A 19,726-nucleotide genomic window follows, 5' to 3' on the forward strand; every position below is an offset into this window, starting at 1 on the left:
AGGGATTAAGCTTTTATAGAACAGTAACTTTCTTTCCTTTATACTAACTCATTTTTGAGCTTCTTCATAAAGGATCTTTTAACAACAACAAAATAGATCAGAAGGTAAGCAAAGAGTATTTCATTTTTTTAGGCAACTATCATTGTCATATGTATATATCTGAAAATGTGTGTCTATACATAGTGTCCTGACTTAGAGAGCAAAGTGATTCATTTCACACTTGAGGGGGGAGCAGTTCCATACTTACATCTTGATTGGTCATCTCCCAGTAGGGTCTCTCTCCATAAGACACAACCTCCCACATCACGATTCCATAGCTCCAGACATCGCTGGCAGAGGTGAACTTTCGGAAAGCTATAGCTTCTGGGGCAGTCCATCTGATTGGAATTTTGCCTCCCTAAAGATGAAAAGAAATAAAAAAAAAAATCCCCACATACTTCAAATGTACCTAGGGATACGGCTGCTTTTCTGAAAAGATCTGGAAAGAGATGTAGCATTTTTAAGTGAATCTGTTTGACAGCATGCAGTCTCTTTTCCCATTTCTCTGCCCATAAGAGCTTGTAGACTGACTACTAATTGGCTGTCCGGAAGGCTTCTAGTTTAAATTCTGTTTGACTGCTGGAACACATACAGGACCCACATCTCAATTACAGTATCAGGATGGCAGCTCTAAATGGGGAAAGCAGGCAGTCAGGCAAATCAATAAGGTATACTTTTATGACTTTCTAACAGGAAGTAAAGGACGCAAATTTCCAGGGTGATTTTTCCCATTAATTTAGGATTCTAAGTAGAGAGTCTTGATTGCTGAATGCAACCCTGAGAAGTTTAAAAGTTAAAAAGACAAGCATGAAAATCAGATCTCTCAAAACCTTAGTTTTACTTTTCTTCTGACATCATGTAATTTCTTTTAGACTTGATTTCTCTTATTTTCCATTGCCATATTTTTTTTAACCTAAGATGTAAGTATCTCATTTAATTTAACCAAATTAAAATTAGATTATGGGGGAAAACTTGTAACACTATCAAGCTTGGGATTTTTTCATGATTAAAAATGATTTGAAAGGTTCCTCTTAGTTCATAAAACTTTTATACTCCACCCATTTCAGGGTAAACCTTTATTTCTACTGATTTTTTTTTTTTTTTTTTTTTTTTTTTTTGTTATGGCCACATCTGTGGCATATGTAAGTTTCTGGGCCAAGGACTTAACCTGAGCCACAGCTACAACTTATGCCACAGCTGTGACACCAGATCCTTAACCCAATGCACCATAGTGAGAACTCTTTTTTTCTATTTTTTTAAAATGTGAGATTAGCCATTTTATTTCTTTCTTTATTTATTTATCTTTCTTTTTCTTTTATTTTAGGCCTCACCTGCAGCATATGGAAGTTCCCTGGCTAGGGCTTGAGCTGGAGCTGCTGCTGCTGGCCTACACCACAGCCACAGCAACACCAGATCCGGGCCACGTTGGCAAACTACAGCACAGCTCACTTCAATGCCGGATCCTTATCCACTGAATGGGGCCAGGGATAGAACCTGAATCCTCATGGATAGTAGTTGGGTTCGCTACTGCTGTGCCACAATGGGAACTCCTATTTTTCATTTTTTAATTAAAGTATAGTTGATTTATAATGTGTCGATTTCTGCTGTACAGTAAAGTGACCCAGTCATACATATATATATATATATATATGTATATATGTATATATATATATACATTCTTTTTCTCTATGTTTAAGAGAAGGCAAATCCAGGCAACCAAACATTTCATCTATAAGCAAAAATGTAATAAGGAAGAGAGAATATGAGAAAAAGAGAAAGAAATGTGGGTTTTGAATATTTTCTTATAAAAAGATGAATAATATATGGTTTCCTGTTTTGCAAGAAGAGAAAAATTGAATTTGTATACCAGAAAAAAACAGGACTTAAACTGTTCTTTATGAGCCAAAATTTCAAGACATGGGAAGAAATAACAGTTTCAGGTAATGCTTAAAATTTCTATGTGGGTTTTAATGTTAATTTGAATTTTTCAAACTGAGTTTGAATTATTTGCTCCTTAGAAATATGGTAACACCACTTTAAAAAGACTTTTCTGAAACAATGTTTTGTGAATTAAATACTCATAGGCAAGATCATGGCTGGCTACATGGCATTGGGATAGTCTATAATATAATATTACTTATCCTCTTGAATTGTAATTTGTTGATTCCTTTAAACTTCAACCTAAAAGTTTTCTTCTGGTGCTCTGACCATCCTATTGGCATCAACATTACCTAAAGTTCCCTCATGACTTCCTCTCTCTGTATATAGATTTTCTGCAAAGTGGTACCATGCCCCATCTCACAGGAGAAAGTCTTGAGGGTCTTATGATGATCTCTGGCTTCTTTATCCCTCCCTCTCCACAAGTATGACACATAGGCAGAGACCTTGAAAAATTTACTTTATGCCTTTAACTAAGACACCAACCAATCATACTGTGAATGGACTTTTCTAAAACCTCAATCTATCTTGCTTAGGCTTGCATGTTTACTAAATGTAACTCTAATCTCAGGAAAATTCCTAATTGATGTTTCATTTAATGCAAATAATGGCAATAACAATTAGGTCTAGAAGAAGAGGGATATTCCACCAGTTAATTAATTGGTTTACTAAGCTGGTCATTTGAAGGCTTTGTTTGCTTTGAAAAGTTTCTCTTGATCCCTGGTATATCCTTAACTATCCATGAGTCACAATGCAGCAATGAAAAAAAAGGCCTTATAATCTAAGAATAGCCTTTATTGTTAGACTATGATAAAAGTAATTTTTAAAATGTTGAATTAAATAAGAAAATGTGTAGCATCTGTTTTAAGAATAAGAGATGACAAAAGTATTCTTTATTGAAACAAAAGTTAGTCATATTGTATAGTGAAAAAAATGATAAATTCCTATCTTCATAATGAGTCTAAATATTGAGGATATCTTGATCACCTTGAAAAGATTTAGAATTAAAGAGATATAGTTTATTATAATGGATTAAAATGCAAGAAGTGCAATACACAGACTCCAGAAAATTCTGTTGCACCAGTACCCACAGTTGGTAGAAAGAATGATCAATTCTAAAACATCAATTCAGGAAGCAATTACTTTGCTGGGAAAGGGTGTTGATTTATGTTAATTATGACAGTAAGAGTTAGTGAACAATTTTCTGTAGACGTGGGCTTAACAGTTTACATAGTATAAAAGAAAAGTAATTAGGCATTAAAATACCTCCACTAAATCAAAACTTTTTGAAAGAATCGTTCTTTTATTCTCTATCATGTGAATACTTAAAAGACAGGTTTGGGTATTTGTGAATATGTTTTATCAGTGAAGAAACTATAATGCAGAGTTTAAGCTATCCCTAAATGCTATACATGTATATATATTTATATGTGTATAATATAATCATCTATTGTATGTATATAGTATGAATACATATTATGTATATCATATATTAATATATGTATATTTATTTATTGCTTTTAATGTAGGAGATTCTCTTTTTCTTTTACATATAATACTTTATATGATTTTTACATGTTGTATCCACTGTGAATTCAAACCTCGTATTTTCAGTATCTGGAGGGAAAAAAATGAACTGTTAAGACTCATAAAGTGAGTATACTTGGCTTATCTGAGTTTAGTATTTGAATTTTCTGATTATCTAAAAAGGAGACTTCTCTGGATTTTCTTACCCACCTTCCCCTTTTTCTCTTTCTATGTTGGAGGAATTTCTTTCTTCTTTTTTTTCCTTTTTTTTTTTGCTTTAAAATCTTTAAATATTAAACACCTCTAGTCTAGTATTTCAGAAATGCATTCTGTTAGATCTTACCCTTGTGGTGTAGGCTGCTTCAGGATCATCTTCCAGGACCCTAGATAGCCCAAAGTCAGACACTTTGCACACAAGGTTACTGTTGATTAAGATGTTTCTGGCAGCAAGGTCTCTATGCACATAGCCCATGTCGGAAAGGTACTTCATTCCTGCAGCGATGCCTCGCAGCATGCCAACCAGCTGAATCACAGTGAACTGCCCGTCGTTTTTCTGTAGAGATTATACAGAAATACTAGTCCCGCAACACCAATCACTGGGGAAAGTATGAAAGGATATGACTTTAACCTCCCCATTAATATATACTATCACCAAGTTCATGTGCAATTTCTATCTGAAGGAGAATTGAGAAAGTTAGGCCATAGATAGCTAACTTGATAATGTGTGTCATCCTCAGCTTGGTCAAAGCAGAGAAAGGCTTTTAAAGTCTTTGACCAAAATCTCATTTAGTTGCTCTTTTCTGCATTGTTATTCTTTTATTCTCAGTTATCAGAGGAGTGTTTTCATCACCCCAATCTATTGCTTGCCTTGGGTTAACACTGCACATTTCTGAAGCAATTTAAAAGAAGCCAGCTGGATAGGCATATTGGAGTAAAGAAGTGGCCAGAGGCAATAAGGAAGATTCTGCAGTCCCAAATGCGAGGGCCTGGGGAGGGGACTGAGGAATGACCAGGAGAATGGCAGCACTTCTTGGAAGCTTGATGTCTTTGCCAAGGGCACTGGACTTACTGCAGGCACATAGAATAAGGCTCAACTGATGCTTGCTTTTGAAATAGAGGAATGATGGGACCTTAAGAGACCGAAGAACTTAAATATATGTACAAGAAATTTGGCAGCAGAATCTGGTAGAAGCTGGAGATTGGAGGGGAAATTTGCCTTGTTAGCAGATTGCTTCCATATTCAATGTACAGCCTCCTCTTATGATCGTCATTAATACCACTGTCCCATGACTTTCCTAATCAATAGCAACAGATGCCATATTGAAGGAGAAAGACTGCCAGATTTAATCAGGCCTGCAAATATGCTCTATTGTCTAGGACATGCTATTTACTAATGAAATGAGTTGCCAAAATTTAAAATCTGGAGCCTTGCATGTTAAAATTTTTTTTTTTCCCCTAAAACCTGGAAGATCTGAAAACACTGGCTACCATCTATTATCATATAATGACTCTGGTGGTACGAGTAGTGGCTGGCCCTCGGATGACCTATGAGTCCACCTAACCCTTTCATTAATATAGATGATTTTCATGAACGTTTTAGACATTTTTCTTGTTCTGCCCGGTATTATATACTTTGAGAGAGTTAAGTACTTGTAAAAGCCTCTCTTTTTTTCCTTCTTTCCTTCCCTTTTTTGTGGATGGCAAATTAACACACACTTAAATAAAACTCTAGAGGCGTATAATTTGGATTTGTATGTTTTCTGAAGTAGACAGTTTCAAACCAAAGTTAATTTTTGTAGTATAATTATCCTGACTCCAGACATTTCTATTCAAACTTTAGCTTACAAGTTGGCTGGACTGCAACTTCAACATCATGCTCAATATATGAACGACACTTTGAATAGTTACATTTGTCTAAATCTTACCTTTAAAAATGTATCTAAAGAGCCATTTTCCATATACTCTGTCACTATCATCACTGGTTTACCTGAAAAGAAAACAGTAGTATAAAATGTTGCTTTTTGACTTTGTATTCTTATCTGGCAACAGTTTACCTGGAAGTTTTTATTATTGCCCAAATTATGTACATTCATTTAAAAAAAGGGTCATCTTTGGGGCTGTGGCTCAGCGGTAACAAACTTGACTAGTATCCATAAGGATGAGGGTTTGATCCCTGGCCTCGCTTAGCACATTAAGGATCTGGTGTTACCATGAGCTGTGGTGTAGGTCGCAGACACAGCTTGGATGCCATGTTGCTGTGGCTGTGGTGTAGGCAGGGAGCTTTATCTCCAATTTGACACCTAGCCTGGGAACCTCCATATGCCACAGGGGCAGCCCTAAAATAAAGCAAAAAAAAAAAAAAAAAAGTCATCTGTGAGTAGCAAGTAAATTCCTGACATAATGATATCTTTAGCATATCCTGGGTGAGCAGTGAGAAAAAAAATCATGAAAATGATAAATATTGGCATTTAAGAAACAAAAAAAATACATAATTTTCAATATTAAAATCCAATTTATAAAACAAACAAAAAAATAAGAAAAAAATCCAATTTATATAGAAATAAGCTTAAGGATGATTTTTATTTTAATAGAGCTAATAATATTAAGTGACTCATAATATCCAACAAAGCACTGCAAACATCTTTCTCTTTCTCACAATTCTAAATAAAAACTCTCATCTGGTCTAAGAACCCTGTTTACGACCCCTGGAATATAACTTGAGTTTTTTTTCAACTTCATTTCTAGGTTCTTATAATTCTTTTACTTATGGCTACCTCCCTTTTTCCTCCCTGACACCCATTTAGAATCTCCATCAATCCAAAGTTCTTCCTTCTTCAAAACCTTGCTCTCATTTCTCTTGCTGTCTCCTGCATTTCTCATGGATGAGGTCCACCCTCTTCCCATGTCTGAAATACACCTGTAGCTGGACCCACTCTGGAGCCAGCCTGCTTGGCTTTGTGTCTCGTTTCTATCATTTACTACCATGTGATCTTGGCCAAATCAATTCTTATCTCTGTGCCTCAGTTTTCTCATCTGTAAATTGAGGATATTAACAGCACCTGTCTCATGGTGTTGTGAGTATCCACTGAGCCATGAGGTGAGCTAGGTCACTGAGAATAGTGCTTACCCCTTCAAATCTTCTATGTATTATTTCTTTATAGACTTTATCAACTTTGTGGGTTAATCTCCTCCTTTGTATCTGTTTTGGGCTAATCTCTAATTTAGTCAAAAATAAGATGACTAAGAGAATAGATCTTATTTTATCCCTCATAAAATTATGGTGTTTTATATATAATAAGTCTGTGATACAAAATGAAAAGTAAAAGACCCAAAAGGTTTGCTATACAAAAAAAATATTTAAAACACGGTTGTTAGTTTTATCACTCCACATTAACCTCACTATATTTTAAAACATGCCCTTTTACTCTAATAAAAGTATACTATGTAAAATTTCATTGTTAACAAACTATTTAGAGGTGAGTAAAAATAGACCCGATGATAGCAAAATCCTATCTTATATATCCTTTAACTTTTATATTATAAAGGGAAATAATAAAATTATTTAATTTTTACATAATAAAATTATGTAAAATTATGAAATGTACTATAATTAACTTAATGGCTTTTTTCCAGAGGGCATCTGTATTTTACTTGAGAAGGGTTCATTTAGGTCATAGAATTAGAACTTGTATATTTATTCATACAATATTATCCCCAAATGTAAACATATATAGAAAGTTGGACAGTTACATATAAGAAAGAAACTAGGAAGAAAAAGAATTCTTCATTCCAAAAGCACTTAAAAATCACTATTTAGCATAATAAGTTAAGTCAATCTAATTTCTCACTCAGATAATGATCTTCTTTTAAAATACTTAGAAACATTATTCTTTTAATGGAATGTGACAAGTAATATTACAAAAGCAGACACATTTCTTTCCTCCTCTTTAAAGTTAGTAAGTTATAAAAAAGTTTGTCTAAAATAATCTATTTGTCATACATTTGTACTATGACTATGTTATGTAAAACATCCCATGCATAGAGGACATGTGTTGGGGATGTCATTTGACTTGAAACTTGTGAATGGAAAAGGGTCACTGGTATAATAAGTGACAGAGATTCCAGGAAGAGGCAGCATGTGCCAAGGCATCTTGTCATGAAAGCTCATCAGGTTCAAGCATGCATATAAGCCTGGATTTTGCTTTGTAACTCAGGAAGTGACAGATGAACCAGGATAACAATTTCAAAATTGACTGGAAATACAATGCCTTAGTTAAAAAAAAAAAAAAAAATGCATGCTGTATTTGTAACTGGCCATGACAGCACAAAAGGAAAAAAAGCATTGTTTTTTCTTCTTTGTATGATTGTAATCTAAGTACATGAATTAAAATATACTTCTGATTTAATTTCATTTTATTGATATTGCCACATCCGTTTAATGGACCTGAGGCAAACAGACAAAATTCTGCTACATTTAGGCCCTACTGGTCCCATTCTTACATCCTAGAACCTATCTGAGGCTTTTATTAGTATTGAAGCCCCTTTTCTTTCAAAAAATCCAGAATTAGTATGTTTCCCCATGGGTGACAGACAAAATACTGCATAACTGCTTTGGCACATGGACCTACATATCTGAAGTTCCACCAGCCATAATGCTGAGCTATCAGAACGCCCTGCAGTACCAGACTTCACCTCTTCATTTGCCTGATTTCAGGAATTCAGAAGTACCCAGAGATAAAGCTGAGCAGGCATATAAATGGGACATGTGGGTAACCCTGACTGCTTCACCTTTTTTCTCTTTTCTGAGCTGTTTCAAAAAAATTATTGAAATATAATTGATTTACAATATTGTGTCATTTCAGGTGTAGAGTAGTGATTCAGACACACACACACACACGTGCACATTCTTTATTTACATTCTCTTCCAGGCTATTATAAGATCCCTGTGCTATACAGTAGGTCCTGGCTAGTTATCTATTTTATATATAGTAGTGTATATATTATATTACCAATCTCCTAATTTATTCCTCTCCTTTCCTCCAGTTTGGTAACCATAAGTGTTTTCTATGTCTGCAAGTCTATTTCTATTTTATAAATAAGTTCATTTGTACTCCCCCCCCCTTTTTTAAAAGTCTTTTTGGGGCTGCACCCTTGGCATATGGAGGTTTCCAGGTGAGGAGCTGAATCAGAGCTACAGCTGCCAGCCTCCACAGCAACATGGGATCCAAGCTGCATCTGAGACCCACACCACAGATCATGGCAACACTGGATCCTTGACCTACTGAGCGAGGCCAGGGGTTTAATCTGTGTCATCATGGATATTAGCTGTGTTCATTACCACTGAGCCACGACGAGAATTCCTGTACCCTTTTATTAGACTCCACATTTAAGTGATATCATATGATATTTGTCTTTCTTTGACATACTTCACTTAAGTGGTGATAATCTCTAGGTCCTTCCATGTTGCTGCAAATGGCTCATTTCATCCTTTTTTCTGTCTGAGTAGTATTCCATTGGGTATATATACCACTCCTTCTTTATCCATTCTTCTGCTGATTGACACTTAGGTTGTTTCCATGTCTTGGTTATTGTAAAAGTGTGACAATTAACATGGAGGTGCACGTATCTTTTTTAATTACGGTTTTCTCTGTGTATATGCCCAGGAATGGGACTGCTGAATCATATAGTAGCTCTATTTTTTATTAAGGAACCTCCATATTGTTTTTCATAGTGACGGTATCAATTTTACACTGTCACCACCAGTATAGAAGGGTTCCTTTTCTCCACACCCTCTCCAGTGTCTACTATTTGTAGACTTTTTGATGATGGCCATTCTGACTGGTATAAGGTGGTACCTCATTGTAGTTTTGATTTATATTTCTCTAATAATTAGTGATGTTGAACATCTTTTCATGTGCTTTTGTCCATCTGTCTGTCTTATTTGGAGAAATGTTTATTTAGGTCTTCTTCCCATTTTTTATTTGGTATTTTTTTTATATTAAGCTATTTGTATATTTTGGAGATGAATCCCTTGTTGGTGGCATCATTTGTGAATATTTTCTCCCACTGTGTAGGCTGTCTTTTTGTTTTTTTATGGTTTCCTTCGCTGTGCAAAAGCTTTTAAGTTTCTTTAGGTCCCATTTGTTTATCTTTGTTTTTATTTCCATTACTCTAGAAGACAGATCCCAAAGGATACTGCTGCAATTTATGTCCAAGAGTGTTCTGCCTATGTTTTCCTTTAGTTTTAGAGTATCTCATCTTACATTTATTTATTTATTTATTTGTCTTTGCAGGGCTGCACATGCAGCATATGAAGGTTCCCAAGCTAGGGGTTGAATCAGAGCTGCAGCTGCCGGCTTACGCCACAGCCACAGCAATGCTAGATTCGAGCCATATCTGCAACCTACACCACAGCTCACAGCGATGCCGGATCCCTAACCCACTGAGAGAGGGATCGAACCTGCACCCTCATGGATATCAGTCAGATTCGTTTCTCCTGAGCCATGATGGGAATTCCCTCATTTTACATTTAGATCTTTAGTCCATTTTGAGTTTATTCTGGCTTCAGCTTTTTAATCAAAGAGTGTGGAAATATTTCAATAAATTTACAGCTAACAGAGCCAAGAAAAGTATGTACTTGTTGAATACCAGCCCTGGTCAAACTAGGAAAAGTTCAGCACTTTTTGGAATGAGCCATAATTCCAGGAATCCTTCCTGCAAGGCTCTTTCACTCTGATCCTCACTTACATAAATCCATTGAGGGAGCTGTCAGTTTAACTGGGATTAGAAGAGCTGGGTTCCAGCAGTATCCAGGGAATACAGTATGAGCTTTCCCTTGGGGGCACCTCTCAGCTCCCACCACATGAGTAGATGCCTTGTCCATCAAAGGAAAGAACTAATCTATGTATCGTAATCTGCTCCACCCCAAGCCCTTTACGATTACTGCACCTTCCGCTACTGTGACCTACAAAGCCTCCAGCTTCCTTATACTCTCTTCTTCTAGAATTTCTTCCTCCCATCTATCCTCTAATTTTTTAGACCCTCTTCTTACTGATCTTACAGGTCAGTGGTAAGTATTTACTGCTCCTCACCCAAAGTCTACTGAGCAGGAATTGGATAAAATCCCTATGTAAAAATATATCTTTCCTGGTTAGATTTGTTCCTTAAATTTAACCCAAATTCACCGAGCTTAGATGAAAGAATACATACTCTAAATAAACAATGAAGTGATTAGAAAATGTATTAACATTGAATAATACCTATTTGGAAAAAAATGATTGTTTTTTAGGGAGATGGGTACCTGGTATTCATCCTATAAGATTTTTAGATTTCATCACCTAGTTTTAAAGCTTGCTTCATTATTTATGACAATGTTGATTTTAATCATTATTTGAGAAATACGATAAGGACTTGAAATGCCTCTCATTTTTTAGAAAAGGGGGGGAAACAATTAAAATGAATGTTTGCAAACAATCACGGCCTTCTTTTGTTGACAAGAATAAGACAATTCAGGACCCACTGGACTGTTCCTCATGTCTGAGCCATTGTAATCATAATTATATTTAGTTTGGCTTATGTTTTGTCTCAGATCTTGCTAGCCTGCAAAAATGACATAGCAAGAATTAACATGGCTTACTCCAACTGTTGTAAATTCAATAAGATGGTATAAATCATTTTCCACTATCCAGCTTGAAGTACAAAGAGTAGATCTGCCAATAATTTTGAAAGCATATTATCAAAAATCAATATAAAAAGAGCTCATAAAACATGTCAAAACATGATTTTAATCACAGAGTTGAGCGTTTATATTACTTTATATTATTTACTGAGAACCTAGTCCAGGAAGAGTCTAAGCAGTAACAGAAAAACGTCCATTTGGTATTGACAATTACAAAAGACCTAAGTTTACTGATTTATTGAGTACTCACTTTTTACAAGAAATATTGTTATTTTTAATTGCCATCAAAATTCTATAATAGTGATATTACAAAATATTCTTTTCAGAGAAAGACAAGTGAGGCTTAAAAAGATTCAACATATTACTTGGACTGATTAGTGCAAGTCATAAAAGAAACAAAGTTGAGAATCAAGTTCATGTCCACCTGTCTATAAAAGCTATCTTCTTTCCCTCCATACTATGATGCCTATAATTTTCAAATACTGTTAAATTTAAAATTTTCTTTTAAAATTTCACAAATAAGCTTGGTATAATCACAACTATGCCATTCGAGACTATTCAAGCACTAATGGTTGATCTGGCAGGAATTCAGTTGTTCTCAATAAATAATCTATTCTTTTTTCTTTGGCCCCGCCCAGGGCATGTGGAAATTCCCAAGCCAGGGATCAAACCCATGCACAGCAGTGACAATGCTGAATTCTTGACCTGCTGTTCCACCAGGAAATTCCATCAATAAATAATGTATTCTTACATATGATCATTAGTTATATATGCTCCAAGTGTTCTGAAGTGTGTTCCATAGTGAAGTGGTCTTGGATTCTACTTATCCGAGGTAGCTAAAGTAGTCAAACTCATAGAATCAGAGAGTAGCATGGCGGCTGGAAGTGCCTGGGGGGAGGGGAAAGGAGGAGCTGCTCTTCAATGGGTATAAAGTTTCAGTTATGAGAGAGAAAAAATTCTAAAGATCAGCTGGACAGCACTGTGCTTACAGTGAACAAAAGTCTACTCTTTCCTCTACACCTAAAAATTTTAAGAGGGTAGATATGATACGTGTTTTTTGTTTATTTGTTTTTTACCGTAATAAAACAAAATTGTGTTGGCTTCCTTACTAAGTGATTTTTTTTTTTTTTTTTTTTTTTTTTTGGTGCTAATGAATGTCCATCAAATCCAAGCAAAGAGAAGACACACCTCTTGTCCTCCTGGTAAAGCAGTTTTTTTCACAAAATATCTCAAAGTCAGGTGAAGCAAACTTTGGGGACTGTTGATCTAGCCTTTGCTTTTCAGAGCATGGCCCTTAACAAGTTGCACAGCTATCACCTGGGAGCTTGTTAGAAATGCAAAATCTCAGTGCCCAATCCAATCTATTGAAACAGAGTCTGCATTTAGCAACGTCCTTAGAGGCACATTATCTTCTGAGAAATGGAGAACTAGGCCACATCACAGAATTGGTTTATTTTATTTGCATTGATACCACCTGCTTTTCTGGGTTAAATCTGGGCTGTTTATTTTATTTGCACTGATAACATCTGCTTTTCTGAAACCAGGAGTGCACTGATAATCACGTGGTACCATCAATGCGTATAAGGGAGCTTTTCATTTAGAAGCATCATAATTCATCAGAAAACTATTGTCACTGGGTTTTTCTTAGAAACATTTTATAAGATTTGTAAATAATTAAAAGTAAGCCTGTGCTTATAGACCTATAGTTGGGTTGTATTCCATTTAGTATATTAACAGCTGTTTGAAATTACTTTTTACTCCAAGGGAAATTTGGATAAAAAGTATCACGATTCAATTATTAATGGTTAAGGGGTAACCAGAAAATGAGATCTTGTGCTTATGGTAGGAATAGATAATACTTATTAAGTGGGAAGTGGAAAGGGAGAACGAAGTATGGGAATATTAGAACTTAGAAGGGCACTCAGCTATTTCAATTCCATTATGGTCCTTTTATTTTTTTGTCTTTTTGCCTTTTCTAGGGCCGCTCCCACGGCATATGGAGGTTCCCAGGCTAGGGGTCCAACTGGAACTGTAGCCATCGGCCTATGCCAGAGCCACATCAACGCGGGATCTGAGCCGTGTCTGCAGCTCATGGCAATGCCGGATCCTTAACCCACTGAGCAAGGCCAGGGATTGAACCCACAACCTCTTGGTTCCTAGCTGGATTCGTTAACCACTGCACAGGACGGGAGCTCCCTATGGTCCTTTTTTATTGGTTAACACTTTAGGGAATTCCACTTACGTTTACAAAAAAAAAAAAACCTTTAATTTTGGGAAAAAGTATAAAATCAAAAGCCTCTACACATTACCTGAGACAGGAATATGGAAACGCCAAACGTTTCCATTAAGTAGAAATTCCAAATTTTCCATAATATCTTCTTTTATTTCAGAATGTATATACTGATATAAACTTTTTCATTAGATGCTCATTTCAAAATTAAAAGTGAATTAGAATTTCTCTGACACACAGCAAAGATGGATAATTACTTGTGGAGTCAGAAATTATTGACTTTGCAGAGGAGCTATGGGATCTAAGAATTAACACTGTGACACCTTTGTTTCATTAATAATGAAAACGACTTTAAAAACACAAGGTTTCATTTACTAACAGTTAATCTTTGAGCCAGTAAATCTGTTTCTATAGATATATGTCTTTTTCAGATGAATAGGAATTTGATTTTATCAGAAAAAGCACTTGTAAATATCTAAGAAATATTTATATGTATTTATTAAACCTCTCTCTATGCCCTAACAATGAAAAACAAGTATCAAATTAATGATCTGGTATTCATTTCTACTTCTGTTTTAAACCTGTTTATTTCCATCATGGTATATCACTGATAATGGTTCACAGAAGTGTTTCCTTTTGTGAAAGGGCAGATGTAAAATTCAGGCACACTCATAATTGCAAATATTTTCATTTATATGTCTCAGAATCCAATTTTACACAACATGTGCAACTGGATGCTTACAAGCCTCTCTAACTTGTCCACAATGGGACTACTGACTACCAACAACAGTCTAGCCCTCAAAGACTTTTCCCCACAGATGGCAATTCCTTTGTTCAAGGTACTCAGGACACATCATTGATAATTATCACTTTTTGTCATATCCTATACCTAATCCACAAGAAGGGTTACTGGGATTGCCTTTAAAGTAGCTACAGAATTCAACTGCTACTTGCCATCTTGTTGGGTTAGTACCCTGATCTGACCCATGAGGAGGTGTGAATAATGACAGCCATCTCCTCACCATCTCCCCATCTCAACACTGGCTTCTACCATCTGTATTCAACAGAGCATCCTGATTGATCCTGTTAAAGCAGAAATAAAATCTCATCACATTGTGGCTCCAAAGCTTAGTTTAAAAGGCAGTCTTCACAGGAACTCTCATTTATTCCACTGAAGCGACACTGGTCTTGCTGTTTCCTGTCCATTCTATGCAAGTTCCATTCGAGACTTGCAGGTCCTTCTTTCTAAAATCACTGCACCCAGGTATCTCTGAGGCCCACACCTTTACTTTATTCAAACTTTATCAGAGAGGCCTTTCTCTAAATAAAATAGAAACCACAACCCTGAAGAAAAGAAATCCCTAATTTCCTAATGTAGCTTTACCTTTTTAATTGAATATATTATAAATGTAGAGTTCTAGTTCAGCAGAATAAGAACCTGACTAGTATTAATGAGGATGCGGTTCAATCCTTGGCCTCCCTCAGTGGGTTAAGGATCTGAGATTGCTGTAAACTGTGGCATGGGTCACAGATGCGGCTTGAATCCTGTGTTGCTGTGGCTGCAACATAGGCCAGCAGCTGCAGTTCTGATTTGACCACTAGCCTGGGAACTTCCATATGCAGCAGGTGTGGCCCTAAAAAGAAAAAAAAAACAAAAAAACCATTTATTCAATTAGTTTCTGTCTCTCTAATCCAAAGATAGGCTCATAAAGGCAGGAATTCGGTCTGTTTAATCTCTGCTATATCCCACTGATTAATAGGGAAAGATGTATTAGGTGATCAATTAATACCTTTGAATAAGTAAATGTTTCTTGTCAAGTGTATACCAAATAATAAAACATGAGGTTGGTAAAGTACACTATTTAAGAGCTTGGATTTTGGAGTCCTATGGAACTGTTTTTAAACCTGGTATTATCCTATGCTAGTTTTATGATATTGGATAAGATGCCTAACTTCTTTAAGATTAATTTTTCTTTATCTGTAAAATGAGAATAAATACTAGTGTCTATAGGATAGCATTACTGTGCAGATTAAAGGAGATAATATATAAATAGCATTAATTTAGCACATTCTTAGAGTAATGTTAATGATTAGCAATAGTTTTAACTGTTATATTTATAGGCAAGATGTTGTGAAAAGTTCCTCATGTAATTTCCTTTGTATGAATATCAGTTTTTTTTTCCTAAAACACCCATGGTTTTATAGAACAAAGAGGTTTATTTAAATGTAAATTATGTGTCATTCTAATTTGTTTTAAATGTTTACATAACTGCAATTTAGTCATTGACTCATTTAATATCATTCATGTCTTTCAATTTTTAGGGGATGGGGGTCTTTTTAGAGCTGCACCCAATAGCATATGCAAGCTCCCAGGCTAGGGGTTGAATAGGAGCTGCAGCTGCCTGCTTATACCACAGCCACAGCAACATGGGATCAAAGCCATGTTTGACCTATACCATAGCTCATGGCAATGCCGGATCCTTAACACAGTGAGTGGGGTCAGGTATCAAACCCGTGTCCTCATGGATATTAGATGGATTTGTTACTGCTGAGCCACAACAGGAACTCCTTAAAAAATTTTAAAGTGCATAACGGGTGACCCTGTGACAGACACTAGGGTGCTATAAACATCTATCAATTTCAAGAAGCTCATTGTACAGTAAGGATGATAAACATGTAAAAAGATAATTATGATATAATGGACAGCATGACGAAGTGCAGAGAAATTCAACTAGCGTTTGTAAGATTGCTCTGGCTGAGAATTCATTCATTCAACAAATATATGAAACACTACACATGCTGAGCCCATATCTAAGAACGCACAGGTGAAAACCCTCTGCTTTTTGAAGTTTGTATTCTTTTTTTTTGTTGTTGTTGTTGTTGTTGTTTTGTTGCTATTTCTTGGGCCGCTCCCGCGGCATATGGAGGTTCCCAGGCTAGGGATCGAATTGGAGCTGCAGCCACCGGCCTACACCAGAGCCACAGCAACGCAGGATCCAAGCCGCATCTGCAACCTATACCACAGCTCATGGCAACGCCGGATCGTTAACCCACTGAGCAAGGCCAGGGACCGAACCCACAACCTCATGGTTCCTAGTCGGATTTGTTAACCACTGTGCCACGACGGGAACTCCTGAAGTTTGTATGCTAATGTAGAATTGGGACACTTTCTTTTCTCAGTTATTCAGCATTATTGAGTGGCCTCCTCTATGCCGGGAAGACACTGAGGACAGAAGGAAAAATGAAGATAAATGACACTGATCTCATGGAGAAGGTTACGTCTGAATTAAACCTGAAGGTCAAGTAGAGCAAAGTGGAGAGGACATTCTGGGGCTGAATGAAATATCTCCAAGAGGCAGAGGAATTACATAATGTTTTCTGGAAGGGAAATAGTATAATACGGATATGGCAAAATTATGTCAGGTAAAGCATCAACGTTTATGTATTTTACTCGATTTGTGTGCTGTTTGCTTGATTTGTTTGGTGATGAAGCAGGCAAGAAAAAGTGATTTAGTAAACATATGGAGTGGACTAATGTTGGAAAATAATGAAACGGGAACACTAGTTTGAAGATGGGTGGAACAGCCCTGGGTAATATATAATAAGGGCCTATAAAATAAAATTGACTTTAAAGTCAATTTCATATCATATGAAATAGAATAGAAAAAACATTTCTATTCTATTTCATAAGACAATGAAATACTATATTTGAAAGTATTTCAAATTTATATATTAAGTCAGAATTGTCTGATGATTTAAATAATCATTTGTCACTGGATATATCCTCCAACAAAGAAAAATAGGGAGCTATTTAATTTTCCTCTAGTATTTTGTTTAAACTTATTAATTTCATAGGAGAACTAAGTTTATTGCACATGATCCTAGATTAAGAAATAGAACTATGAATAATTCTAAGACTTAATAGAAATATTCCTTCAGTCCATTTTGATAATATTTTCATGGGTGAGAAAAATAAATCTTCAAGAACTAAGAAAATGCTGCACTGGAAAAATTATACTTTTCGCCTTTTAAATTTTATTCCTGAATCTATTTAAATAGTGAAAGCTGGCATTATGTATGTTACATGAAAGCATCCTGCGTTGTGAATAAGTCAATTAAGCCAGGACCTGTGGGTTTTAAAAATCATCTGTCATAAAGTCTCTCTAGAATATCTGTATATCTATCTATGATGTTTCCTGTTGAACAACAAATTACAGAAGGAACCTGAATCCAGGCCCATGTTTCTAGCACGTAGGGCAGTGATACTGGAAAGAAGGCTCTCCACCCAGAGGAGTGCTACTGCAGACTCCCCACCTTAGCTTCAATCAGAAAAATCACAAGATTTAGTTGCACTTATGTCTCATTATCTGTGTGCTGCAGGTTGAGAATAATTGCTGAATAAATTAGCATCAGATCAGAGAGCATGAAATTAAGGACACAAATAAAGTAAGTTGCAACATGGTAAATTAAAAACAAGTTGAAGACTTCCTAGGTTGAACACCCAGAGCTACATTTATTAAGAGGAAATACAGCTTCAATTCAACATAGAACAAAAATAAGACAAAGAAATCTTTTAAGTATTTACTTTTTGCTTGACATGTATGTGAAGTTTCATGGCAGCATCATCAAATGGAATATTTGATCAGAAGACTGGAAATTTAAAGTCTATCTTTTCAACAACAGTACTGTTTTTTAGATTAAGACTTTACAGAATTTAAATGTGATCATTTACTGATAATGACATTTGTTTCTAAAAATAAAAGTTTTAAGTGCATATGAAATGGTATATGACAAATTTAGTTGTCTACGAGAAGTTTAGTTGTCTTATATTGTCTCAGTCAGAACCCATTCATATAAATCAAGTTCTGTAATAAATTAAGGGTCTATAAAAGAAGGTGAATATCAGTTCTAATAACTTTGGGGTCTCGTCTAGTAATATCTGATACATTCACTTAAACAGATTAAAATACTTATTCACTACTATAATTGTGGTCACACACAAATTTTTCTTAGTTTAATTCACATAAAAACTTTATAAGATAGGTACGATTATTTATTTTTTGTGTGACACTGAGGCTCAATGTGTTTAGAGTGACCACAGGTTGATTTAGATTTAGGTGTAATGAGTTTATATAAAGAATTAGGTCACTATTTGAAGAATCTGTTTCTTCAAGGAGTTTTGTTTTTGTTTTTGTTTTTTGCTTGTTTGTTTTTTAAGCTAGAGAGCTAAAAAATACATAGAAAAGAGACAAAATTCCATGAAAGATTTGAATCAGAGTTTTGCACAAATGAAGGCACATTACAGACAGTTGAGAAAATCCTTATATAGGCACAGTGTTCAAAAGAAGGAGGAATTATTTCAGGGTTAAGTGATGAGGGATTGTTTCATGGAGGTGACAAAATCTGAATAGGGTTTTGAAGGAATTGAAAAAAAACAGTGATTATGAGGAATTAAGTTTCAGAGAAACTTTGCGAGGCAGGCAGGGCAAAATAACAATTACGTTAAAATGGACTAAGAATGAAATGGATATACAGGCATTCAGAGCACTGGAAGAAAAGGAAACAGAAAAGTAATAATTATGTATTTCTTAAGCACCGACTTGGTGTCATGCCCATTCTAAACTTTACCTGTATTAATTCTTATCGTCTTCACAACATCACTATGAGGCATTCTCACCTCATGTCATTGATGAGGAAACTAAGGTTCTAACATGTGCAAAGTCACAGAGTAGATTGTGGAAGAAGCAAAATTAAAATCCGTGGTTATATCCATAGCCCAAAATATGATGCAGTCCTGTCTCCCTTGATAACAACGGTGATCTGGCACTGTTCTATACATCCCAGCTAACTCGTTACAGGGTACCCTGGCTGCCTATGGAGTCTTACATGTACCCTGGGTAAGAGGAAGATATGGTCAGAGTTTATTTGAGGAAGTTAAATTTAGCAGTCATTTTAAAGATGAAATGAAGATGTGAAAAGTATCAAATATTTTGCATTCTATGATCACTATAACTGTATCATTAACATTGCTTTTTTGATTTTTTTTTTTACTAAAGTACAGTTGCTTTACAATGTTGTGACAATTTCTGCAGTACAGCAAAGTGACTCAGTAACATTTATACATATTCCTTTTCTTAAATTATCTTCCATCATGGTCTATCCCAAGAGATTGGATATAGTTTCCTGTGTCATTAAGTACTATGTTTTTCATTAAATAATACCTTTCCTATAGGAAATGATTTTATTCAATCACTTTTGTTGTAATACAGTATCCAGCAGCACATGATATCATAATGTCCTTTTAAGGTCCTTCC

At 35.5% G+C, this 19,726-nt stretch overlaps 1 protein-coding gene across 8 annotated transcripts in view; it reads right to left on the reverse strand.

The window, feature by feature from the left end:
• The window catches only part of EPHA5 (EPH receptor A5), a 319,729-nt gene that overhangs the window by 26,298 nt on the left and 273,705 nt on the right, over positions 1-19,726 (reverse strand). For all 8 annotated transcript variants that reach the window (XM_013978750.2, XM_013978749.2, XM_003129048.6 and 5 more), the window contains 3 exons: positions 5,430-5,491; positions 3,848-4,057; positions 248-397 (listed from right to left, as the gene is read on the reverse strand). In XM_013978750.2, coding sequence (XP_013834204.2) covers positions 248-397; positions 3,848-4,057; positions 5,430-5,491 — 422 coding nt within the window. The remainder of the gene's footprint in view (positions 1-247; positions 398-3,847; positions 4,058-5,429; positions 5,492-19,726) is intronic.

The sequence above is a fragment of the Sus scrofa genome, chromosome 8 (genome assembly GCF_000003025.6).
Source record: "Sus scrofa isolate TJ Tabasco breed Duroc chromosome 8, Sscrofa11.1, whole genome shotgun sequence".
NCBI classification, from domain to species: domain Eukaryota; kingdom Metazoa; phylum Chordata; class Mammalia; order Artiodactyla; family Suidae; genus Sus; species Sus scrofa.